Raw genomic sequence first — 27,122 nt, 5'->3', positions numbered from 1 at the left:
CGACATTTATTGGATATTTCAAACTTTTTTAACAAATCAAAAACTGAATAATTGGGCGTGCAAAATTATTCAGCCCCGTTAAGTTAATACTTTGTAGCGCCACCTTTTGCTGCGATTACAGCTGTAAGTCGCTTGGGGTATGTCTCTATCAGTTTTGCACATCGAGAGACTGAAATTTTTTCCCCAATCCTCCTTGCAAAACAGCTCGAGCTCAGTGAGGTTGGATGGAGATCATTTGTGAACAGCAGTTTTCAGTTCTTTCCACAGATTCTCGATTGGATTCAGGTCTGGACTTTGACTTGGCCATTCTAACACCTGGATATGTTTATTTTTGAACCATTCCATTGTAGATTTTGCTTTATGTTTTGGATCATTGTCTTGTTGGAAGACAAATCTCCGTCCCAGTCTCAGGTCTTTTGCAGACTCCATCAGGTTTTCTTCCAGAATGGTCCTGTATTTGGCTCCATCCATCTTCCCATCAATTTTAATAATCTTCCCTGTCCCTGCTGAAGAAAAGCAGGCCCAAACCATGATGCTGCCACCACCATGTTTGACAGTGGGGATAGGGTGTTCAGGGTGTTGCTTTTACGCCAAACATAACGTTTTGCATTGTTGCCAAAAAGTTCAATTTTGGTTTCATCTGACCAGAGCACCTTCTTCCACATGTTTGGTGTGTCTCCCAGGTTGCTTGTGGCAAACTTTAAACGACACTTTTTATGGATATCTTTAAGAAATGGCTTTCTTCTTGCCACTCTTCCATAAAGGCCAGATTTGTGCAATATACGACTGATTGTTGTCCTATGGACAGAGTCTCCCACCTCACCTGTAGATCTCTGCAGTTCATCCAGAGTGATCATGGGCCTCTTGGCTGCATCTCTGATCAGTCTTCTCCTTGTATGAGCTGAAAGTTTAGAAGGACGGCCAGTTCTTGGTAGATTTGCAGTGGTCTGATACTCCTTCCATTTCAATATTATCGCTTGCACAGTGCTCCTTGGGATGTTTACAGCTTGGGAAATCTTTTTGTATCCAAATCCGGCTTTAAACTTCTTCACAACAGTATCTCGGACCTGCCTGGTGTGTTCCTTGTTCTTCATGATGCTCTCTGCGCTTTTAACGGACCTCTGAGACTATCACAGTGCAGGTGCATTTATACGGAGACTTGATTACACACAGGTGGATTGTATTTATCATCATTAGTCATTTAGGTCAACATTGGATCATTCAGAGATCCTCACTGAACTTCTGGAGAGAGTTTGCTGCACTGAAAGTAAAAGGGGCTGAATAATTTTGCACGCCCAATTTTTCAGTTTTTGATTTGTTAAAAAAGTTAGAAATATCTAATAAATGTTGTTCCACTTCATGATTGTGTCCCACTTGTTGTTGATTCTTCACAAAAATATACAGTTTTATATCTTTATGTTTGAAGCCTGAAATGTGGCAAAAGGTCGCAAAGTTCAAGGGGGCCGAATACTTTCGCAAGGCACTGTATCTGTTCCTCCCTCTAGGGACGTTTTCCTTTATGACGTCATTTGTAATCAAGTTATGATTTAATTATGTGTATGTGTAATTCTGTGTGATTAGTTAGGTATTTAGTAAATAAATAATTAAACCCAATTTTGTATTGCTGATTCAACTTGTTAGCCAGGGTTCGTGCAGATAACTAAGAATTTACAACTTTCAGATGAGACTGAATTAAGATGACGATTAATATTGACTGCTATTGATGTAAAATATGACTAGGTCTTTAAGAGTTTATTTGGAAGATAACAGCTCTATAAATATTATTTTGTGGTGCCCGACTCTAGTTAATTATATTTACATGATTAGCTCAATCAGGTTACATTAATTACGGAGAAATAATTTTATAGAATAGCATATCATATCGCTTAATCCGGCATAGCCAAAGACACGACAATGTCTACATCCCAGTTCAACCCTAGCCTCAATCACAACCCTAACCCTAACTTCATGTCTTCATCCCAGTTCAACCCAAGTCTCAACCACAACCCTACATATTATATTAATATTAACCCTTACCTCTCCAGTAGGTCCAGTCTCAGCTGATGTCCGTGAGGTAGAGTCAAAAGCTCAAGTCCTGAACCTACTCCCATCATCCTCTGCATCTCCTTGGTAACGCCCAGTATCCTTGCCACCTGCAGACAGACAGAAGGAGGAAGCACAACATAGAGGGAAGGAGTGAGTGAAGGAAGCAGAGAGGTTCGGGAAGGATAGGAGAGGTGAGAGAGAGGAGATAGAAATGACAATAAACCCTTCCTATCTTAATGTATTCATGGTCACTGCAACATGTGGTTAATTGGCTCTTAATTCAAATTCAAATAATGAGTTGAGTAAATAGTGTTGAGAGTAGCATAGTCGTCCCCGTATTAACCTCAGGTTGCTCTCTGCTGCTCTACCATTAACAGGAGTTAATTGAGCAACACTCTGTGACGGAGTAGTGTGGCTGACCGTAGGAGATTAGTGACATCACTGAGTTACGTTCAGGGGTCCAAGGTGCACAGTGCCAGAATGCTGCTCTTATAACCCTATTCAAAGTCCTATGGGTCCATACTGTATGCAAGTGTGTCCATACCGTGCAGTCGGCCATTGTGATGTGTTTAGCAGCCGTCCTAGCGTCCACCTCAGCCAACAACTCCTTGACTCTCTTCAGCACGCTCATCTCCAAGGGCTTGTTTTCCTGGGGGATCAGGGGCGACAGGTACTTCCCTGGTCTGAAGGAGGAGGCAGTCTCCACCAGGGGGGCGCTGAACGCCTCTCCCCCAGCCCCTGCTCCGTTCTCCCTCCCTGGGGCAGGCCCTCGGGCCTCCTCCACACGCAGCCGCTCCACGTAGCTCTTAGCTGGAGGCGTGGGGGGCATACCAGCGGCACATGGAGCCCCGGGACATGGGGCCGGGGAGGGCCTGAGGTCGCAGTAGCTTCCCTCTGTTCCAGAGCCCCCTGCTGGGGCTGGGCAGGAGCAGTGGGCCGGGGTGGAGTGGGAGCTGGCAGCTAGCATGTCGGGTAGGTTGTTGTTGGAGCCAGGGCTGAGCTGGGGCTCGCTGGAGCGTCTCAGGACTGGTGAGGGGGGAACCACTGCCAGAACTCTACCCCCTGACTGGGTTCTGTGTCTGTGGACTGGGGAGATAAGCAGGGGGTTACACACATGTATTGTATATTCAATACGAGGGTTCAATTCGTAATGTTTAGCTGTGCTTGATTGAGCTCGCCTGGGGGCAATGGAGCTAATGGAATTGTCTCAAAAGTGCAAACCCTACCCATCTTACACCGTAGACAGGCATGCTCAATCAAATGCACCACAGCACCACCTTATAAAATAATCTGCATCTCCATGACAGAAACACTCACTGTGGCTGTATGCTGGGGAGAGAGGTGTTTCTCCTACAGGAGACAGGGGACAGCGATACTCCTGGATCTGATCCATACTCACGGCACAGTTCCTCATCGCATCCTTGTGGTTGTGAATAGTAGAAGGGCTGCAAAACACAAACCAACACAGTCATTTCCAATTGTTTTGTAATGTGGCTGGGTTCCCATGAACCGTGTGAGAGTTGTCACAGGATTATTTTGATTTGATTAAGTGCCCCAAAAGTCTATATTTTACCGTAAGTACCAGATAAACATACTAAGAAGAGGTGAAACACAGGTCAACCTTATCCTTGTCCCAGATCTGTTTGTGCTGCATGGCCACATGGTCACTGTCATGTCATGTTTGGCATGACAATGACCACACGAGTTGACAAGGTTTGATTTGAAGGAAGCACAAACAGATCTGTGACCAGGCTAAGCTTGACCTCTCAGCTTGACCTCGGGTTGCTGTGCCGAGGAGGAGGAAACAGACAGTCATGCGTTATAAGGATGTGCAGACAGTTCAGTGTCAGAGTGACCGGTGTAGCAACTAGTTTAACACCGAGCCATATTGTACAGAGTCTAAAGTATGGCTCGGATCTAGCATGCTCTCAGTGAATCAGAGGCAGGGGGTGAGAGTGAGAAGGGGTCAGTACTCTATCATAACACCGGTGTTCTGACCCAAATGGGCTTACACACACCACCTGCACCCCACGACAGCAGCTTTCACTTCTGGCTTTGGTACCACTGGTACGGGTGTAGCTACTGGGACTGGTACTGGGAGAACTGGTGGTTCCACTGGACTGATGGACTCCACATCACTGAGCGCACAATGGGAATGAATGGGCAATGAAACATCTGCTTTACAACACTGAGAGAGAGACACACACACACACACACACACACACACACACACACACACACACACACACACACACACAGAGAGAACAAGAATGTCGTAGAAGAAGAAGAGAATATAACATTGATACCATGTCAGTCTGTCTCTCACCTGTGAGGTATCAGCTTCTCTGTGGTCAATCCGTCGTTCATGGTTACGCTCCGCCTCTTGATGTACGCTCCTCTCTGACTGGACGGTGAGTGGGCCAGGCTGTGCCTGCTATTGGCTAAGGCAAATGTGGCCTCCAGGTAGCGCAGGGGTAGGGTGCGTATGATTGGACAGTAGATCTGGGCTCCACTGGGCTGGGAGACAGGCCGCCGGCCGGCCACGTAGAACCTCACCAGTTCAGGTATGGAGTCGAAGCTGTCCGTCTCTAACAGGTACTGGACCTTCAGATAAAATAAGAAACACTTAGTTGTCAAATCACTGCAACACAATCACAAGGACAAAAAGACGATGACCAACAATATAAGGAGTAAAATCAGATAGCAGCATAAAAACGGCAACAGTCAACAGTTCATATACAATAATCAATAGATCATAAAAATATATAAATAGTTTATCCATAGTCACCTTACTCACTAGACTTGTCATTAAATCTTTAAGGCCCGGTGCAGTCAAAAACGAGATTTTCCTGGGTTTTATACACTTACCGGTTAAGAGTTTTAGAAACACCTACTCATTCAAGGGTTTTTCTTTATTTGTACTATTTTCTACATTGTAGAATAATAGTGAAGACATCAAAACTATGAAATAACACATATAGAATCATGTAGTAACCAAAAAAAAAAGTGTTAAACAAATCAAAAAATGTTATATTTCAGAATCTTTAAATAGCCACCCTTTGCCTTGATGACAGCTTTGCACACTTTTGGCATTCTCTCAACCAGCTTCGCCTGGAATGGCTTTTCCAACAGTCTTGAAGGAGTTCCCACATATGCTGAGCACTTGTTGGCTGCTTTTCCTTCACTCTGCAGTCCAACTCATCCCAAACCATCTCAATTTGCCTGAGGTCAGGGCATTGTGGAGGCCAAGTCATCTGATGCAGCACTCCATCACTCTCCTTCTTGGTCAGATAGCCCTTACATAGCCTGGACGTGTGTTGTGTCATTGTCCTGTTGGAAAACAAGTTGGAACCAAAAGTTGGAACCAAAAGTTGGAACCAAAAGTTGGAACCAAAAGTTGGAACCAAAAGTCTCAAATTTGTACTCTAGGCCAAAGGACAAATTTCCACCGGTGTAATGTCCATTGCTTGTGTTTCTTGGCCCAAGCAAGTCTCTTCTTCTTATTGGTGTCCTTTAGTAGTAGTTTCTTTGCAGCAATTCAACCATGAAGGCCTGATTCACACAGTCTCCTCTGTACTGTTGATGTTGAGATGTGTCTGTTACTTGGGGCGACAGGGTAGCCTAGTGGTTAGAGTGTTGGACTAATAACCGGAAGGTTGCAAGTTCAAATCCCCGAGCTGACAAGGTCGTTCTGCCCCTGAACAGGTAGTTAACGTCATTGAAAATAAGAATTTCTTCTTAACTGACTTGCCTAGTTAAATAAAGGTAAAATAAAAAAATAAAAACTTGAACTATGTGAAGTATTTATTTGGACTGCAATTTCTGAGGCTGGTTACTCTAATGAACTTATCCTCTGCAGCAGAAGTAACTCTGGGTCTTCCATTCCTATGGCGGTTCTCATGAGAGCCAGTTTCATCATAGCACTTGATGGTTTTTGCGACTGCATTTGAAATGTTCCGTATTGACTGACCTTCATGTCTTGAAGTAACAATGGACTGTCGTTTCTCTTTGCTTATTTGAGCTGTTCTGGTGGGATGGAGTTTTGGCCGGCCTGGTGACCGGTATTTGTTATTTAAAATGCTTTTTTCCTGTGTATTTCAACATGTTTATATGGCCTAAATCTGCAGATAACCTCAACACAGCCATTTCCAAATCCTCCCAACATTGTCTCCCACTAACATTTGCAAAGGATCTCCTGAAAGGGAAGAATTGTCTGCCAACCAGCCACTGTCACAAGGTGGAACTCAACCGAAAATGATTCTCTCAATGCGGATGAAGGAAAGCATAACACACTGCCTGTCACCAAGCTATCCATGCACAAGAAGTATGTCAGTGCTGATGCTGTGGACATCCTAACCCCCTTTGAGGATCTGATATCGTCACAGCCAGCGACATCATTCCATGCATCAGAGGACTGACTAAACATCTCACCAATTGGTTTACCAGGTCGAACAAAAAGCGTGTCGAAAACCTGAAAGAAGTAGTTGAGAAGTGCCTGACTGTTTATGAGCAGAAGAGGGCGCAGCAGATCGCCTCAGTCTTGGATCCCACACTTTAAACTGGCACAGTGCAATGCCACTGAGAAAGGCTGCCCTTACGGCAGGACATCAATGATCTGGACACAAAGTTCACCAGCACAACATAGGATGTCCCACACAGTGAGCCGGCACCACCGACAAAGTCGCTTGGACACACTGTTCGGTTGCACGGAACAACCACAGACTAGACAAATCGATGATTCCCTCATCACCCCATATCTTACATCGAGCTGATCCTCTGACATTCTGGAAGACACAGTCACACACGCCCAACACTGAGCAGAGTTGCTTCTGTGTACCTACATGTCCGAGCATCATCCGAGGCTTTTCAGCATTGGGGGGGGTTGTATCTTCAGAACAGATCGCTACTCAATGTCTGATGAGCTTTTTGAAACTCTGATGTTTAAAAAAAATATATAACATGGCATCTTGTCCTCTCTCATGAGACACCAATGTAAAGTATGGGCTGCGTATTGTGATTAAACAGTGAAACGAGACCTATATAATTGTACATTGTTTGTTATTTCAAATGAAATTAAATCAAATATTTATTAGAAAATACTGTCTTTCAAATACTTCCAATGATACGTATTTGAAGGAATTGTAAATCCATAACAATACTTTTCAAATAGTATTTTCAAATGCATTTACATGTTCGGCAACTTGTTTTTTTTCAAATACATTTGATTTAAATACTTGTTTTGAAATGTATTGAAAAGTCATTCAAATACCTGAAATAGTACACGAACCCAGGTCTGCCAGTAACAATACATACCTTCGACTCAGTGCTGGACTTGACCAGGACCTTGGTGATCTTGAAATGCAGAACCTCGTGGTTCCAGCGGGTCGTTAGGACGTAGTCGCCCGTGTTAATCAGCGAATCACGGATCAGGAAATCCCCGTTCTGCAGGACTACAGTCTCCGACAGCTGGAGGTTGACAGAAAGGAATTAGGAGGGTTATTTCATAACATTGTTAAAGTTATTATAACATTGCTAGATTGCTATGAGGGACATAACATTGTTATAGTGACATTTTTTGAAGACTGTTTTATCTACAGTTGAAGTCAGAAGTTTGCATACACCAATACATTTAAACTCTGTTTTTCACAGTTTCTGACATTTAATCCTAGTTAAAATTCCCTGTTTTAGGTCAGTTAGGTTCACCACTTTATTTTAAGAATGTGAAATGTCAGAATAATAGTACAGAGAATGATTTATTTCAGCTTTTATTTCTTTCATCACATTCCCGGTGGGTCAGAAGTTTACATACATATGTCACGCCCTGACCGTAGAGAGCCTGTGTGAGCATTCTAGTTTTCTATTTCTTTGTTGGCCGGGTATGGTTCCCAACCAGAGGCAGCCTGTCTATCGTTGTCTCTGATTGGGAATCATACTTTGGCAGCCTGTTTTCCACCTGAGATCTTGTTTTCGCACAGTAGCTGTCGAGCCCTGCAGAACTTGACGTTCATTTAATAATGAAACACCAACCAAATATAAACTATCATGAACACTTTCCACGCTGTGCTTTGGTCTCATTCATTCCACGACGGACGTAACAATAAATTGTTTAACGTTTCGGGTAGCCTTACACAAGCTTCCCACAATATGTTGGGTACATTTTGGCCCATTCCTCCTGACAGAGCTGGTGTAACTGAGTCAGGTTTATAGGCCTCCTTGCTCGCACATGCTTTTTCAGTTCTGCCCACACATTTTCTATAGGATTGATGTCAGGGCTTTGTGATGGCCCCTCCAATACATTGACTTTAATGTCCTTTAGCCATTTTGCCACAACTTTGGAAGTATGCTTGGGGTCATTGTCCATTTGGAAGAGCCATTTGGAAGAGCCATTTGGAAGAGCCATTTGGACCCACCCATTTTGTTTCATCAGACCAGAGGACATTTCTCCAAAAAGTACAATCTTTGTCCCCATGTGCAGTTGCAAACCGCAGTCTGGCTTTTTCATGGTGGTTTTGGAGCAGTGGCTTATTCCTTACTGAGTGGCCTTTCAGTTTATGTCGATATAGGACTCGTTTTACTGTGGATATAGATACTTTTGTGAAGATGCTGGAGGAAACCAGTACAAGGTCCTTCCTTTACTGTTGTTCTGGGATTGATTTGCACTTTTCACACCAAAGTACGTTCATCTCTAGGAGACAGAACGCGTCTCCTTCCTGAGTGGTATGACGGCTGCGTGGTCCCATGGTGTTTATACTTGCTTACTATTGTTTGTACAGATGAACGTGGTACCTTCAGGCGTTTGGAAATTGATCCCAAGGATGAACCAGACTTGTGGAGGTCTACCATTTTTTTTCTGAGGTCTTGGCTGATTTCTATTGATTTTCCCATGATGTCAACTAAGAGGCACTGCATTTGAAGGTACATCCCCAGGTACACCTCCAATTGACTCAAATGATGTCAATGAGCCTATCAGAAGCTTTGAAAGTCATGACATCATCTTCTGGATTTTTCCAAGCTGTTTAAAAGGCACAGTCAACTTAGTGTATGTAAACTTCTGACCCACTGGACCCATTGTGATACAGTGAATTATAAGTTAAATAACATGTCTATAAACAACTGTTGGAAAAAATGACTTGTGTCATGCACAAAGTAGATGTCCTAACCGACTTGCCAAAACTATAGTTTGTTAACAAGTGTGTGGAGTGGTTGAAAACCGAGTTTAAATGACTCCAACCTAAGTGTGTGTAAACATCCGACTTCAACTGTACAACATTGGTACCCTTTATTCTATATGCCTGAAAAGTACACAAAGTGACTCGAAGTCAATGTTAAGCACACATCTAGTGTGGGAACATAGCTTATACACAACTAAGATTTCCTGTGAGAACTGAACTGAGGCATGCTATAATAGGGGACATAGTGAGGAGTACACAATGTCTAAAGGTGTAATTCCGTAGTAAAGCCTTTCTCCATATGGCCAGCAGGGAGCGCTGTTACTACAGGCCAGAACACCACCACCACCACCAGCAGGGACAGATAGACACAGACAGGGGTGCTGCTGCTTGCGGCTGGCTGCGTGGGAGCCCATCACCATGGAGACAGTGCATTGTTTTAGCAGTGAGGGTGAGCCACGGGTTCCCCCTGTTCTGTCTGTTTACTCCAGTGTGAATGTAGCATTATGTTAATGTGCTGAAGCATCGCAGACGGAGGGAGGGAGGGAGACAGACTCACAGATGGTTTAAACTCGCACTACAGACAGAAAGCGAGGGAGGAGTGCGGATGGGTGTCAGGAGGACTGTGCGGGCCACACCGGTGTGTGTGTGTGTGTGTGTGTGTGTGTGTGTGTGTGTGTGTGTGGAACGTTTCACAAGTTCAGGATTTTGCCGTTTTGTCTAAGACTAAGAGCATATGGAAGGCTGTTCATTAAGAATGTCAATAAATACTACAGCGGATGTATAAGTTGGCAAAGAAATGCACGCATGGGACTTTTATTGTGCATGAAACATCACTAACTAAGAAGACAACAGTATGCACGTAGATAACCACTCTTCTTTGTGTGTGTGTGTGTACTCTGTATGTGTACTCTCTCTGTGTGTGTGTGTGTGTGTGTGTGTGTGTGTGTGTGTGTGTGTGTGTGTGTGTGTGTGTGTGTGTACCTCTCGAGGGATGTGTCCATGGTACCAGCCATGGCTCCTGATATCGCTGCTGCAGAGTTTCAGCTCCTCCTCCAGCTCCTTCCGTAGTTTCTCTGGTGGAGACTCCAGCAGGTACTTCTCCTTGGAGAACTATAGGGAACAGGAAACACACCCCTGTGAGACAGCCGCTCACCCCTCAGGCTAGCAGTGATACTGGTACTATGCACGCACGCACACACACACACACACACACAGTACAATGCAGTACGTGGAATCCAACACTCATTGACCTGATTTCAAAGAAGGTCTGATTTCCCCCATTGTGAAACCTTTCTAAATAAAACTCTTTCTTATGTGTGTGTGTGTGTGTGTGTGTAAAGCTTACAGTACTCTGCCTGTCTTTAAAATGTCTGTTATATAGTAATCTATGACCTAACATCCTCCATTCCTACGCACACAAACACAGCACAGCGTAACTCCCGCACCACAGTCCCACCAACAACCGTAGTTACACAATCAGAATGCAAGACTTTACAGTATTACACATTTCAACAGTACTGTTCTAAAGTTACGTTGAAACCACCATGACGACAAAAGACATTTACATTCGAGTCCAGATCTGTGAGGAAATACGCGGCCAGGGAGGACAGAGAGAGGGTCAGAGTGAGAGAGGAACTGAAAGAGAGAGAGACAGTGAGTGGGAGATGAGAGAGAGAAGGGGGGAAAGAGAGTGAGTCAGAGAGCGAGAGATGAGATAGAGAGGAGTAAACACACTGACAGCATCTCTATACTACCAGTAGAGGCACAACCACCAAAACAAACAATAACAACACAGTCTCTATGGACACAGGGATGAGATGCTAAATGGAAAGATATGACGTTATTTGACACCCACTGGGAGTAAACTCTATCCAAGTACACTTCTACAGGTGTAGGATCTTAATTTGATCACCCTTTTGTTAGAGGGATTATTCCTGTAGTGTGTTTGAGTTTTAAAAAGGGTTCTAAAAGTTTGCCATATCCACTTTGACATTTCAGAAACTGTAACAATGTCACGGCCGTTTAAAAGAAGAGGGAGTGGACCAAAGCGCAGCGTGGTAAGTGTTCATGATTTATTTTCAAAAAACCACTTGAACAAAATAACAACGAACAGTTCTGTCAGGTGCAGGAAAATAAACACAAAAAATAACTACCCACAAAACACAGCTGGGGAAAAAGCTGCCTAAGTATGGTTCTCAATCAGAGACAACGATAGACCATACTTAGGTAGCCCTTTTTTCCACCCGTCTTTGTGGGAAGTTGACTTTTGTTTATAGCCTGTAGCTTCACGGGTGTTTTCTCATTTGTCGCTTTGTTGGCGTCATTTTTTAGAACAAAAGAAAATGTACGCTCAAAATGCTGCACCTTGGTCCACTTCCTTCCACAGCCGTGACAAACAATCCCTACAAAAATGTCCATTAATTATAATCCATGTAAATATTCACATTTCCTGTTGCTGCAGGATTATTTTCCTACCGTAGAAAATTAAGATCCTACATCTGTACAAGCAAGATTTTTGACTACAAGTGAGACGATCATTGAAAGTACTGCATCTCTTTGCGTGCGTGTGTGTCCGTCCATCCATCGATCAGTGAAGCTGTCTATCTGTCTGTATAAGTGAGAGAAAGAGATGAGGGGCTCCAGAAGGCAGACAATCAATACCATATCGCCCCGGGTCACTGTATGCTTCTGGTCACCCGCCCCCTTCTCTCCTCTTCTCTGAGATAAGTTGATTAAACCCCCACTTTCTACTTCACCTCCTCCTCCTGCTCTTCTCTTTCGCCTCTCCTCCTCTAGGGAAGGATGGAGGGATGGAGGAGGGCAGGAAAACCGCAGCAGTTTCCACTCAGATTAGATTTGACGTCACGTTTCTGAAGTGAAGTGGGCGTGAAGTGTGTGTCTGTGTGAAAGGGATTCTGGGCAATAAAAGAGCAGCAGGGTCAAGTGTGGAGTTATTGCTTTTCCCCATCTCTGTGGTGACCCAGGAGAGACTAGCCCTGCTGCTGCTGAGCTGACGGACCATCCTGTAATTGGGTTTTACAGTAGACACACACTGTATGTGTGTGTGTGTGTAGGTGAGTAGGTGGTGGGCAAATTGGAATAGCCAGGCTCTCTATGATATGACTGAGACCAGAGAGGGAGACAGACCGACTGACAAACTGAGAGCGACAGAGAGAAAGAGGGGCAGAAAGAGAGAAAGTGTCAGAGGGACCAGGATGTGTGTGAGAGAGAAACAGTGTTTCAAACTATTTCTCTTCCGACTCCCAAAGAGGGGTGGTACACCCATCCAACCTCTGGCTGAGCCCCATGTTCTGTGGCCCAGTTACAGTGCCTCCCTGGTGGGTTGGAGTAACAGCCTCACACTCCTTACTTTCCTGGAAAGCACAAACCCAATACTTTTTTGTTAATGCAACATCAGAGAGACACAGACAGACAGACACAGACAGCGAGAGAGAGACAGAAGTAGAGAATAGCCAGGTGACATTCATTGATACAGGGTGGGTAGAGGGAGAGAGAGAGTAATAGAGGAAGTACAATGGAGTGCGAAAGACTATGCCATTCATCTAACCCCCCTACTGCAGCCTTGGTTGCTATGGAAACATCTCATTGTGTGTGAAGAGGCCAGGTGCCGGGCGATGTACAGTGAGTGCAGCATTCCTGGCTCCAACAGCACGCAGCTGGGAGTCTTGAGACACACACACACACACACCTCTTCCTCATGTATATAAGATGTTAAACACAGCAGCTCATCCACATCAATATTGAGCCAGAAAGCCATTAGCTTTGGCTGGCTTACTGTAACACTAACCATACAGTAATATCTACTGTACATACTAGAGGTCGACCGATTATGATTTTTCAACGCCGATACCGATTATTGGAGGACCCAAAAAAAACAATACCAATTAATCGGCCGATTATTTTTCAGATTTTTTTTTTACGTGTTTGTAATAATGACAATTACAACAATACTGAATTAACAGTTATTTTAACTTAATATAATACATCAATAAAATCAATTTAGCCTCAAGTAGATAATGAAACATGTTCAATTTGGTTTAAATAATGCAAAAACAAAGTGTTGGAGAAGAATGTAAAAGTGCAATATGTGCCATGTAAGAAAGCTAACGTTTCAGTTCCTTGCTCAGAACATGAGAACACATGAAAGCTGGTGGTTCCATTTAACATGAGTCTTCAATATTCCCAGGTAAGAAGTTTTAGGTTGTAGTTATTATAGGACTATTTCCCTCTATACCATTTGTATTTCATTAACCTTTGACTATTGGATGTTCTTATAGACACTTTAGTATTACCAGTGTAACAGTATAGCTTCCGTCCCTCTCCTCGCTCCACCCTGGGCTCGAACCAGCAACACATCGACAACAGCCACCACATCGAAGCAGCGTTACCCATGCAGAGCAAGGGAAACAACCACCCCAAGGCTCAGAGCGAGTGAAGTTTGTATTAGTATTAGCGCGCGCTAACTAGCCAGCCATTTCTCCTTGGTTACACCAGCCTCATCTCGGGAGTTGATAGGCTTGAAGTCAGAAACATCGCAATGCTTGACGCACAATGAAGAGCTGCTGGCAAAACGCAGGAAAGTGCTGTTTGAATGAATGTTTACGCGCCTGCTTCTGCCTACCACCGCTCAGTCAGATACTTGTATGTTTGTTTGCTCAGTCAGATTATATGCAACACAGGACACGCTAGAGAATATCATCAACCATGTGTAGTTAACTAGTGATTATGATTGATTTTTTTTTTACAAGATAAGTTTAACGCTAGCTAGCAACTTACCTTGGCTTACTGCATTCGCGTAACAGGCAGTCAACTTGTGGAGTGCAACGAGAGAGAGGCAGGTAGTTATTGCGTTGGACTAGTTAACTGTAAGGTTGCAAGATTGGATCCCCCGAGCTGACAATGTGAATATCTGTCTTTCTGCCCCTGAACGAGGCAGTTAACCCACCGTTCCTAGGCCGTCATTGAAAATAAGAATGTGTTCTTAACTGACTTGCCTAGTTAAATAAAGATTAAATAAAAGGTGTAAAAAAAGTAATAATAATAATAAAAAATTAAATAATAATAAAAAAATGTAATCATCAAATCGGCGCTATTAATCAGTCGACCTCTAGTACATACCACTACATCACATTGGAGGTAAAAAAAAAACAACGGACTACAGTGCATACCAACTTCATCATTCTTTTTAAGTTGCTCATTTCGTCTGTGAGGCACAGAGGTAGGTGTCAGGTTTATTGAAGAGGTGGGATATTTAGGACAAGGACAGGGACAGACGGCTGGGTCTTGGTTCTTTTCCCCCAGCTGATTCTGGAGTAGGACATTAGGGGATATGGGGGTTGGGCTCGAGATTGGGTGTGCGACGCAGGGCTAGGGACGGACGGAGATGGGGGGGGTGCAGGGGTGCAGGTGGGAGATACGGGGTTAGCTGGGGATGGATGGGGGTGCAGGTGGAGGGTTGGACTGTGTCCCTGCACTCCCTGATGTTATGAATAATAACACCGGATGATCCATCACCTCATTTACCCAGACACCTACTACCCTCCCACTTCCTCACTGCTGACCAATCAAATCGCACCAACTAATGACATCCCCCACTCCCTCCAGCAGATCACCAGACCAGAGGTGGCGTTACCATCAGTCAAACTCACAGAAATTTCGACTGGATCCAAGATACATACAATCTACCAGGCGCAATCTACCAAATGCAATCTACTACCAAAAAAAAAAAAAAAAAACCCTCTCTGGCCCAAATGGTACAATGCAAAGCAAGGAATAAGGGATGCACTGAAACAGACATGAAGTGTTCTTAGATCCAAACCCATGATAGAATGTAGAGCCTTTCTCTTTCAGCTTCCCCCTGCCCCTACCCCAGCCCCGTTGCTATGGTAGCAGCCTGAGATTGGGGGACCCCACCTCCTCCCCATCCGCTGGGCCAGAGCAGAGGTCTGTACCCTCTATCCCTCCCTCCCTCTTTCCATCTGCCCCCCTCTAAGGGGTTTAGGGGCCTGGATTACTGCTTAAAACCCTCCCACCCAACCCTGTCTCCCACCATCTCAGCCGTATCCCATTATTTCACATGCTCCTATCTTACCTGATCTCCTCTCTCTCCTCCTAGTCTCTTAGTCTTAGACTCGCGGTACTATGAGAAGCCACGTCGCAGTGTCAGGAATGTTAAAAGGACATACAAGGCTTAAGTTAGCCTGGCACAGACTGTAACCCAAAGTAAATCCCATAGCTTTAGGATAACCACCAAGCTCATCTGATTCATTTCTCCGGTAACGTCATTCACATACAGTAATTGCGCCATGTAGACGCTTAGCTAAGGAATTGCCGAGGAGCAACGTATCCCTCACCCTCCCTCCTCCTCCTCTCCCGCCAACCAGATATACATCTAGTTACATTGTATGAATTCCATCCTCCAGTCACTCTTCGGTCGACCCCTACTCCTCGTGGGTGTCTTGTCCGACTGTGCCCCCTCTGTAGGGATCACCTCTGCAGGCTATAGTTTACATCCCCTCTGTTGGCTGATATATCTTCAGGCTGGGGTCTGGAGGTGGGACTGATAACCGGGCCCTTCTGCTGTCAACACCGACTCCACCACACCTACTACTGCTGGTATACACAGACACACAAAGCTACTGGCTTGCGACAGAGTGGCAGAAAAATCCTCATTCCTTTCCTCTGTCATGCCATGTCTACCCCCTTAGGGCTGCTCACACACACACAGTGCTACACACACACACACACACACACACACACACACACACACACACACACACACACACACACACACAAAATCCCCTCCAGAGCTTGTCACTCAGCATGGTCTCAGTGCCTCTACCCCCACACTGACTGACAGCTGGGCCACAGGATATGACACGCTCCTGGACTCCCACTGTGGACCATCCATCTATTCTCTTTTGCTCTATTTCCCTCTCTCCATCTCCCTCCCTCCCTCTCTCAGAGAGCTCTGTCTGTCTGTCTCTTTCTCCCCCCCTTCTCTCTCTCTCTCATCAAAGCATTCTTTGTCCCACTCTCTGGTTTCTTAATGACAGTTGATTAAGATACTGCACCTGATGGGTGTGATTTATGATGATAAGGAAAAGACAATATTAACTGAGCGGGTAAGAATGAGTTGCTGTGTGTGCCTCCCACCCCACTACCACACACACACACACAACGTGAGAGAGATACAGAGATGCACTCAGCTCTAATGATTTCGGACTGCAAGTATGTCTCGGAGCTGATTCTCTTCCCCCTGACTCTCAACCTCTGTTTTTACTGTTAAACACGCCTGTAGGGTAGCAGAGTATGTTCAGAGGTAAGCACACACACACACACACACCCCACAAAAGAATGCCTCTGGATGGCCACAACATGCCCCCAAGCTGCTTCCCTCCTGCATCTGGAAACACATTGGTATAGAAAATAGGTAATCTTTAACTCAATCTGTGTGTGTGTGTGTGTGTGTGTGTGTGTGTGTGTGTGTGTGTGTGTGTGTGTGTGTGTGTGTGTGTGTGTGTGTGTGTGTGTGTGTGTGTGTGTGTGTGTGTGTGTGTGTGTGTGTGTGTGTGTGTGTTCATGCTAGGCAGCCTTGTGACCCTACCAAAAGGGAACAGGTCCTTTTTTGCATTTAGATAAACTCTTCACAGAGCCAGTCCTGTCAGGGGGAATCAGCCTCTACTCTACAGCCTCCACCTACCCCACAGACCCCACAGTGGGGGTCACTTTGTGTTCCCTCCACTGACCCCCCTTCCATCCTTTCACTGGCCCTGGGGGGCTGCTGGCTGGGGAAAGGCCAGGATTGGAAGATTGGGGGCTGCTGGATGAGACTGAGGCAAGGCCACAATGGGGTCAGGGGCTGGGGAAAGAACAGGGAGGGGGCTTGGGGTTTTGGGACTGGAGGCTCCATCAGGGCATGACTACCCAATTAGGAGAGGACAGCTGAGAGGTTTGACAAAACGCAAGGCAAGAGGTCTCACGCAACACATCTACCATTATCAATCAAGCCCTTTCCTCCCTCCTCCCTATCCGTCTCAGGAGACCCAGCACGACCACACCATCATCAACAAGCACCTACCACCAACCCACCGCCTCCCTCCCTCCCTCCCTAGCCTACTCAGCAGGGCCACACCTGGGAGATACTGCCTTGGTAACCCCTCCCCCTCTATGGTGGCTCCTCCCTCCCCTAGCCTAGCCTACTCAGCAGGGCCACACCTGGGAGATACTGCCTTGGTAACCCCTCCTACTCCATGGTGGCTCCTTCCTCCCTCGAAGCTGGTGGAGAGGAGACTGAAAGGGTTAATGTGCACCGTCACGCCGGGCTGGGCCTTGCCGGGCTGGGCCTTGCCGGGCTGGGGACGATCCTGCAATGTGCAGTGGGGTGAACTGAAGAGGAAAACATGGCTGGGTGTGGCCAACGCTTTCCTCTGATCTGCTACCCCATGGTCTGGGTCTCCACTAACCAATAACAGTAGACTACATACATGCACAGTCAACCGTGACTCATAACACTACCGTCTGAGGTACAGCTCTCTCCGCGGCACTACAACACGACCTGATTAGACTTCCCTGGTCCACCATTTACCAACAACATATCTCAACTACCAGGCTTCTCTGTAGCACTGAGATAACACGGCCCCGTCTCCTCTACCCAAAACCTTGCTTTGTCACTGCCCAGCCTCCAGCCCCAGCAACAGCCTCCGGTCCACCTCCTCAGTATAGACAGGCAGTGAGTAATCTGCCGGGAACGGCTAGGATGGAGGGAGGGATAGAGGGAGGGCAAATGAAAGGGCACTTGTCTCACTTACCTGCTTTGGGTCTCTCCATTCCTCTGCCTTCTCCTCTCTCTCTCTCTCTTCCTCTACTTTCATTCATCCCCCTCTCTTTCTCCACCCGTCTCTCTATCGCCTCCCTCCCCCATCTATCTTTCCCACCTGCTCCCTGCCTGCCAGTGTGTGTGCTCTGTGTAGCAGCCTGTATCAGAGTGTGTGTGTGTGTGTTTGGTGCAGCAGTGAGACTGGTCGGCCCATTACACTGACAAAAACAGGAGCAACACATTGATGACTGGGCTCCGGGGAGAGAAAGGGAGGAGAAAAGGAGAAGGGGGGAGAGGAGGAGGAAGAGGAGAGCAAACAAGCTTACAGGGATACGGGTGGATAATCCACACACCAGAGAAAGAGAAAATTGGCCGGATTAAACCCTGGATGGCTGTCGGCTGAATTTCATTGTTCAGGTCATATGAGGTTCCCAAAAACCCACAAACCTCCTCTGACTGGGATTTATTATATTTTTTCTATTCAGAAAGATTCCCGGTTCACAAATTGGTATGGATTAATTTTGTTTACAGACATATCGACCGCAGAAATTATATAACACTCTGCTAGGTGAAAGCATAACCTGCCCGTCTGTGTGAGATGAATATCAAAATAAATGTGTGTTGGCATGTAGGAGTAGTCAGGAATAAACCGTGCTTAAGCCCCTCTCCTCACACACAGAAAAACATACACACACACACTAAAAGAATGGCCCATTAATGGCCAGTTTAAAGGCTCTCAAGGGTCAGGGGTCAGGGCCCTGATGGATTGTGGGTCTTGGTGCCTCATCAATACTAACCTGCTTCTGCTCCTCTAGCCCAGCGGTGTCAGTGTGTGGGGCGTTTTGTGTGTGTGTGTGTGTGTGTGGTGTGTCGGCTGGGAGCCAGAGGCCGAGGCCAGAGGCTATCTGTTACCACGGTGACAAGCGGTAATGTGTTAAGCCGAGGCCATGGGATCTTTTTGTTGTTCTTTATAAATGGAGGCCTTTACACTGTCAGATAAACCACAAGTCCCACGATGCTCCTCTCTCTCCCCACCACCCCAAGGCAGGAGAGGAGGAAGCAGCAGGAGGAAAGAGTCAAGAGGAGCAGAACGTGTGTGTGTGTGTGTGTGTGTGTGTGTGTGTGGTGGAGAAATACAGAGATGCTGCATCTCATTGATTAATCAATAAACGCCAGGCCTGAATTAATTGTTGCATCCTAAAAGACACAGCGGGCTGGAATTATGAAGATGTGGAAAGCCAATAAATGATGGGAGATTTCATCTCCTCCCAAAAACAGAGACTTATGTCCCTGATGAGGAGTCAGGAACACATGAGGGATCTGACAGACAGAGACTGAGCAGATGAGACCAGACATTGACTGAATGGACTCCCTTTGATGCTACAGCCAGACAGACACCAGATCGCTTCCCGTTTTAGACTCAACTCCTTTGTCACCGTCTTACATAGCGTTTATGACAACGACAAAAGGGGCTGGCTAGCCTGGAATCCAAACTGAACTGTTTCATGGTGAAGCAAAGGGGCTGGCTAGCCTGGAATCCAAACTGAACTGTTTCATGGTGAAGCAAAGGGGCTGGCTAGCCTGGAATCCAAACTGAACTGTTTCATGGTGAAGCAAAGGGGCTGGCTAGCCTGGAATCCAAACTGAACTGTTTCATGGTGAAGCAAAGGGGCTGGCTAGCCTGGAATCCAAACTGAACTGTTTCATGGTGAAGCAAAGGGGCTGGCTAGCCTGGAATCCAAACTGAACTGTTTCATGGTGAAGCAAAGGGGCTGGCTAGCCTGGAATCCAAACTGAACCGTTTCATGGTGAAGCAAAGGGGCTGGCTAGCCTGGAATCCAAACTGAACTGTTTCATGGTGAAGCAAAGGGGCTGGCTAGCCTGGAATCCAAACTGAACTGTTTCATGGTGAAGCAAAGGGGCTGGCTAGCCTGGAATCCAAACTGAACTGTTTCATGGTGAAGCAAAGGGGCTGGCTAGCCTGAATCCAAACTGAACTGTTTCATGGTGAAGCAAAGGGGCTGGCTAGCCTGGAATCCAAACTGAACTGTTTCATGGTGAAGCAAAGGGGCTGGCTAGCCTGGAATCCAAACTGAACTGTTTCATGATGAAGCAAAGGGGCTTAGCCTGGTGAAGTTTCAAAGGGGCTGGCTAGCCTGGAATCCAAAATGAACCGTTTCATGGTGAAGCAAAGGGGCTGGCTAGCCTGGAATCCAAACTGAACCGTTTCATGGTGAAGCAAAGGGGCTGGCTAGCCTGGAATCCAAACTGAACCGTTTCATGGTGAAGCAAAGGGGCTGGCTAGCCTGGAATCCAAACTGAACCGTTTCATGGTGAAGCAAAGGGGCTGGCTAGCCTGGAATCCAAACTGAACCGTTTCATGGTGAAGCAAAGGGGCTGGCTAGCCTGGAATCCAAACTGAACCGTTTCATGGTGAAGCAAAGGGGCTGGCTAGAGACAAATCGGCCTACCACACTATCAGTCTGTCATGGGTTCGTACACTTTTTCAGCTTGAGAAAATGAGAAATTGACCATCCTCCTGTGACCCAAATCATCCTTTAATGACTCAAATTAAGTCGAAATAGTGTGTATTGTAGATGTATTCTCATAACCCGCAAACCATCTCTCACATGCCCAGGGCCAACTTTGGGTCCCGACCCATAGTTTAAGAAACCCTGGTCTAACTTGCTGTATCATTCAATTCAGGGAGACATTTTTTTTTTTTTGAAATCTCTAGAGACTCCCTGGTGAAATTAAGGATAAATAGATTGCGAAACACAGATTGAAGGATTGTTTCTGATTCAGACACCGAATGAATGGCTCTACTCTGATGGTCAGTAATATATCCTGCCCCCATCCCCATCCCCATCCTTCAGAGAAAATTGATGAGAGCATCGTAACAGCATCTCATCCCTCCCTCATCTCATCCCTCATCAAATGACTGACCACTCCCAATCCCAGCCACTGGCTTCAGGCCTGAGGGAAAGCATGGACCAGAGAGAGGAGGAAGGAGCGGAGGGATGGGCCTGTCACATCAATCACCATCCATCACATCAAACCACAACAGCAGCATCGGAGAACAGCAGCACGCACGTCTATTGTTGCTCGTACATTAGTCTCGATGCGCCACAACAAAAGACAACAGCAGATACAAAGCAATATGACTTAATATAGGGAGCCCCTGACGGCCTCAGCATTATTTGTAGCTTTGGCTGTAAGTGTTGATATTTGATATAGTTTTAATAGCTGATCGTCACACCCTTTTATTTTGCTTTTACTTTCAGCTGTGCTTTTATGCTTTTGGTGTGGCCAAGGGCCTTTGTGGGTCGACGGTGTAACCGCCCTCCAGTGCATACAAAAGGCTAACGTTGGAAAAGATCTCCTGTGTGTGTGTGTGTGTGTGTGTGTGTGTGTGTGTGTGTGTGTGTGTGTGTGTGTACATGCTGATGAGCACACAGGAAGAGACAGGCAAGCACATGCACAACACGCAGACACACACGCCCACGGCAGTCTAATCGATACCTGGACACACCCTGCGGTGGGACGTTTTGCTTTGTGAGGGCGAAAAGAGGAAAAGCATCAATGTCGCTGACAGGCCGTGGTCCGCCCGGAAGTCGACAGTCAGACGCGGACACCCAACGCTATACAGTCCTTAGTCTGTCAGTGCACAAACACGGGGTGACCTATTGACGGGCTTGACGGGTTCTGCACACAAACACACAGACCAGGGTCATACGAGAGACGGGGAGGAGAGGGAGAGGGAGAACGGGGTGGGGGGGACCAGAGAGGGAGGAAAGTCGGGTGAGGGGGAGGAGGGAGAGAGAGAGAGAGAGAGAGACGTCGGCAGGTAGCCTAGTGGTTAGAGCGTTGGGCCAGTAACCGAAAGGTAGCTGGATCGAATCCCCGAGCTGACAAAGTAAAAATCACCCTGAACAAGGCATTTAACCCACTGTTCCTTGGCCATCATTGTAAATAAGAATTTATTCTTAACTGACTTGCCTAGTTAAATAAAGGTTAAAAAAATTATTGTTTAAATAAATAAAAAGCTGTCATACCTACATGATACATATCAAATAAACAGATTAGAGAAAGTCCTCACGTACACGCGGCCTCTTCTCCCCATGTCCACTGCTGGTAATGATATGGTAATGAGGCAGTGTTTGATCTGATAGGTGGACTGGTGATGCATATAAATCAGGGGTGTGAATTAGCCAGGCCCTCTGATGGGCCGAGTACACGCGCACACACACACAGCCCTGTCTGGCTGTTATAGTATCCGTGGCCGTGATAGAACCATGGTCTTGCCCGATAAAGAACATCGAGTGTGGGGTTCTTTTGACATCCACTGTTCTTCAGAATTCTAAAAGGTTCTTGAAAATGTATGGGAGCCTGCAGATGTGTCCCTTTCACTATGTTAACTAGTGTTGGTTTTTCAGTGTAACATTTCTAGCGTTGATTCAAGAGTTAAATCAACACAGTGGTGTAAAAGAACCCCAGTGTTGGTGTTGATAACCAGAGTGGAAGCCAAATCACGCCCATCCTTATCATATTTCCCAGCATGCTCTATTGCAAGTTGATTTTAAGAATAGTTGTGTTTCAATATCTCTGTTTTTGCATGTACACTGATTGATTAATTAATCTCACGCTATAAATGACGTACATTTTCCTAAACTATTCCAATCTGTTACTTGGACTTACTGCACCAGTTACTGAAATGGTTGTTCCAGTTTATATATTTAAGGTAGTCTCATATCTTAGTCTTCCCAAAACTCCAAATGTTGGATATCCCCACTCTGGCTGGATTCCAATAGAAATTACACATCACTTTGCTAGCCGGCATAATGTGGCTTGCAGGCCTGATGTGGCCTATAAACCAAGAGTTTCAGGCCACTGTATTATGGTAAAACTACGCCTTCACAGGAAGGCATGAAATATCTATTGTGTTATCTCGAATAATTACATTTAAATGACAACATATTCACTTAAAATCTCACTTGGTGAAGGCCACAGGACTGAAAATGAATGAATGCAAGAACCGTGTCTGTGTCACTAGCAAACACAGTCATGGGTGGTAAACTTTAAAATTCACTTGAAAGTCACCAAGGATATGCAATACGAATATGCAAATAAGACTTTAAACCCTACAGCAGGGATATCGAATTCTGGTCCTGGAGGGCCGAAACTTGTCTGTTTATTTTTTATTTTTGTATGGTTCTTCAAAAAGAACCATCCCATGAAAAGGTGCTTCAGAGACCCTAAAATGGTTCCACTATGGCATCGCTCTCACAAACCTTATTCGCTTCCAACTGGCACCTTTATTTTGAAGAGTGCACACAGAAATACCTCTGAGCCTTATAGCCTGCTTCAAATCCGGGCCCTGCTATCTTCCGTTTGCACTGTCAGTACAATAGTCTCTCTCTTTTCTCCATCCTTCCCTCTCCCCTTGTCCCAACTGATCATCGTTGGAGCTGCAGCAGGCAGCAAGCCCCAGAGCTGCGATGCTATTGGCTAGAGATGATGTCATTGTTTCCAGGAGGCAAGGTAGCGCTGAGTGCTATTGGCTGGCAGGGCGGAAAGGCTAGACAGTGCGGGAGCGCTGAGGTATCACTTTCATTCATACAGAGCAGAGAGAGTGAGCAGAGCTCTGTGTACCCGCTGCCACACAGACGGGCACACACACGCACACACACAGACAGACACACACACGGGCGCACACACGCACACACACACACACACACACACAGACAGACACACACACACAGGCGCACACACTCACTCACACACACACACACACACACATTACGGTACAGCTCTTGCACAGTGTCTGAGGGCGGGGCGGGGCAAAGCTTTGATGGACAGCTAGTAACCCCTCGGTTACCTCCGACACAGAGGGCCATTACATTGACAGACTGAGATAGTATTGGTACAGTACTCATGCTCCTAAAACACACACACGCTCTTTCTTCCTCACAGACAGTATAATCATTGATGGGGGTAGGGATAGAGGGATATCGGGGAGGTGGGTGTTGTCCTTGTGTGTGTACTAGGCTGTCACCATGGTGATGTTCAGATGGAGCCCTTCTTGCTGGCTTGAACTCGCGCTGTTGGAGAGGAGGGAGGAGGGGGAGGGCCTTCCAAAACACAACACACATCCCTTAAGATCAGCAATGCCCTTGCATGTCCGGACTCTCATAGCACACCGAAAGCAGCCTAAAATATGTGTGTGTGTGTGTGTGTGTGTGTGTGTGTGTGTGTGTACACTCCCAGGGGGAAACACTAGCCCTGCCTGCACAAGATCGACGTGTTATTCCGAGAGACACTCATGGGAAATTAGCCTGTGATACCCTGCTGTGGTGTCACCCTTACCCGTCATCCTTCTTCCCTCTCTCACCCCCCTTCCTCACCTTCCTCTGTCCATTTTTCCATCCAGAGAATTATGTCATCGTCTTCTGTAGTTGCTGTTGCCTAAGCTCCGGTGAGATGCATACATACTGTATCTAAAGAGACGGACAGTCATCCCTCCATCTCTCTATCCCTCCATCTCTATGTTGAGACTGCTATGTGGAAGTCTCTTCATCTTTTCAGGAGCATGAGGGGATCCCCCCCCCCCCCACGATGGTGTTGCCTATGGCACAGCTCATGAAGATGCATGTTTTTTGTGTGTGTGTACCAGCAGCATCAGCGTCTGCCGTTCAGTCACACTAAATTAGTCCTAAACGTTCAGAGTCAGCTCAACACTTCAGCAGAGCATAGTGTTGCCTCTCTGAACGCTGAAATCCATCTTAAATCAGGGTAATTCTCTTCTTCCCTTTGAACGCGATCTAATCAAGGATAGTCTAATTCTTAGTCTCATCTAAATGGAATTGCATTCAAAGCTTTTCAATTGAATCGTTTCATCATTAGAGAACGTCTAATGAAACGTTATTCATTAATCCCTCACGTATCTTTATGTTAGATTCCATTACTTTAATCGTTTGGGTATCATCAACATTTTAATCTTCAGTCTCATCTTTTTCGAAATGAAATTGATCACAGAAACGGTTGTTTAAACGTTTTCTGATTGACTTTTTTGAAAATGGTTCTACTAGTTTTATTTCGATGTTATCAGTAACCGTCTGTGAAAAACATAAATTCTCCATCTCCTATATCTTCTCTTCCACCATGATCAAACATATTGTCTGCTGCCGTGGAGCTATTCTCTGTCCTACGCCGCAAATCACCTAGTTGCACTTTAATTGCCTGGGGTCCTTTCATAAAGTAGACTGAAACATTAAGAATTCCACCGGGACTCTGGTACCCAGTAACTCACAAAGACCTTTTTTTGGGGGGGGCCCATCGCTGGGAAGAGGAAGAAGATTTATTTATGGTATAAATGCCAGTGAGGTAGATTGATTCCAGAGAACCTACAGCGTAAATGGGAGACCTAGGTTACTCGTGCCTTCTGTTCAACCTTTACCTATCCCACTAATGTTCGAAGACGGTCTTTCACGAGGGGAGACCTGGTGTCCCGTCGTGCCATAAATAACAATGCTAGCCTGAGGAGTACTGGGACCACGTCACCTCAACCTCCCCTGGCTGACCCGCTAAATGCTCACACCCATCTTATCAGAGACCCAACAGACAAAGACGAGACCTAGGTTACTCGTGCCTTAAAGCTTAGCATGGGCCCGACGTCTGTAGTTGACGTACTGCTACAGCTAAAACCATTCTACTGCTAAAGCCGTGTACAGTGCTGGTTGGAATGCAAGCGGTACTCCGAAGAGGTACAGAAACGGGTAAGAAGCACGCCGAGAGCTGTGACCACCAGGTTACCAGAACCCTCCCTACCCTCGGCCCACTTATCCTCAGGCCTCTGCGCTCACCAGAGAGGCTCAGTAGGGGTGGTTCAGTCATATCTGTCCGGCTGAACTCTGGCCTCCTGCGAGCGACCCCGAAAACCGCTGACCCCCCCGGGGTCAAAGGCCAAGTGGACACACAATAGAACCCCTCCCCCTGACCCCGCCTGCCTAAATCCTCACCCCAGATTCCCTCTCGCTCTCGAACGCCGTCAGAAACACACGGCACCAGGAGTCCGCAGACATCCATAGCAGCAAGACGGTCTACCACGTCAACAATGAAATGATGTCTATCAATGTTCAATAATGAGGAATTTAACAGGATATAGACCTACTGGTAGATGAATAGCTTGTGAGGCCGTGTATAGTGAGTTGGAGAGCGGGGGTTGGGGAGTGTACAGAGCAGGTGGGGGTAGAAGTAAGTTCCAGACCAAGTCTGTGATCTCAGCAGTGCTGTGCTGCTCTGCTCCCTAAAAGAGCCACACACACACAAAGACTTCTGAGGGGGAACCATGCAGGCACCACGAGGGGTCCTTTAGATCTCTCTGTATGGCACACACATACATGGAAGCATGCAACAACCTCCAATCCCTTTATGTAGCACCTGGATCTGAGGGACACACACACACACAGTCTCTCTGGGGTGGAGCAGTTAGTGTGGGTAGCAGTAGCGTGAGTAGAGTGACTGAGGTGAGTCCGTCTGTCAACACACAACTCTACCTGGTACAGTGGTAGATATCCCGGTTTCAGCACACCTATTTCATTTACAAATATTCACCAGTCAGTGCCTCAGCTCTCTCTCTCTCTCCCTCTCTCATGTCCTCCAAAATGCCATCTGCAACAACCCTCCCACTGGTTCATTATAGTACAGTCCAGGGTGACACCCTCCTCAGCTCCTCTAAACCCCTACTAAATAATCAGAGGTGGATCGGTCCATTATATCTTTGGATCAAAAGGTTCCTGTGGGATACATTTCAGGTACTATCGAATGGCACTTAAACACGCAGTCCGCATCCTACGTTCTGACATGAAAGCTTGAAAAGAGACAACTACAAGAAACTGAAGGTTTTTGAACTGACAAAGGACCGATTGGCTAATTGGGAGAAAGGTGAGAACCAGTGAGTGGGAGCAGCTACCGACCCTAATCCTGACCTGGGGCTATGGATCTGTGGAAGTGTCTCTGCTCTGCTCAGATCCCAGCACCCCTACCATTCCTCACCATTCCTCAGT

The 27,122-nt window shown here is 46.2% G+C and overlaps 1 protein-coding gene across 9 annotated transcripts in view; it reads right to left on the bottom strand.

Moving 5' to 3' along the window:
• Positions 1–27,122, bottom strand: part of sh2d3ca (SH2 domain containing 3Ca) — a 304,863-nt gene that overhangs the window by 17,234 nt on the left and 260,507 nt on the right. For 7 of the 9 annotated variants that reach the window (XM_052525971.1, XM_052525972.1, XM_052525969.1 and 4 more), the window contains 7 exons: positions 10,200–10,328; positions 7,360–7,512; positions 4,373–4,650; positions 4,065–4,184; positions 3,364–3,491; positions 2,591–3,132; positions 2,038–2,153 (listed from right to left, as the gene is read on the bottom strand). In XM_052525971.1, coding sequence (XP_052381931.1) covers positions 2,038–2,153; positions 2,591–3,132; positions 3,364–3,491; positions 4,065–4,184; positions 4,373–4,650; positions 7,360–7,512; positions 10,200–10,328 — 1,466 coding nt within the window. The remainder of the gene's footprint in view (positions 1–2,037; positions 2,154–2,590; positions 3,133–3,363; positions 3,492–4,064; positions 4,185–4,372; positions 4,651–7,359; positions 7,513–10,199; positions 10,329–27,122) is intronic. The other 2 variants (XM_052525968.1, XM_052525970.1) reach the window with 2 other exon arrangements.

The sequence above is a fragment of the Oncorhynchus keta genome, chromosome 9, assembly GCF_023373465.1.
Source record: "Oncorhynchus keta strain PuntledgeMale-10-30-2019 chromosome 9, Oket_V2, whole genome shotgun sequence".
Lineage (NCBI taxonomy): Eukaryota > Metazoa > Chordata > Actinopteri > Salmoniformes > Salmonidae > Oncorhynchus > Oncorhynchus keta.
This window is presented reverse-complemented; position numbering and strand designations above follow the sequence as displayed.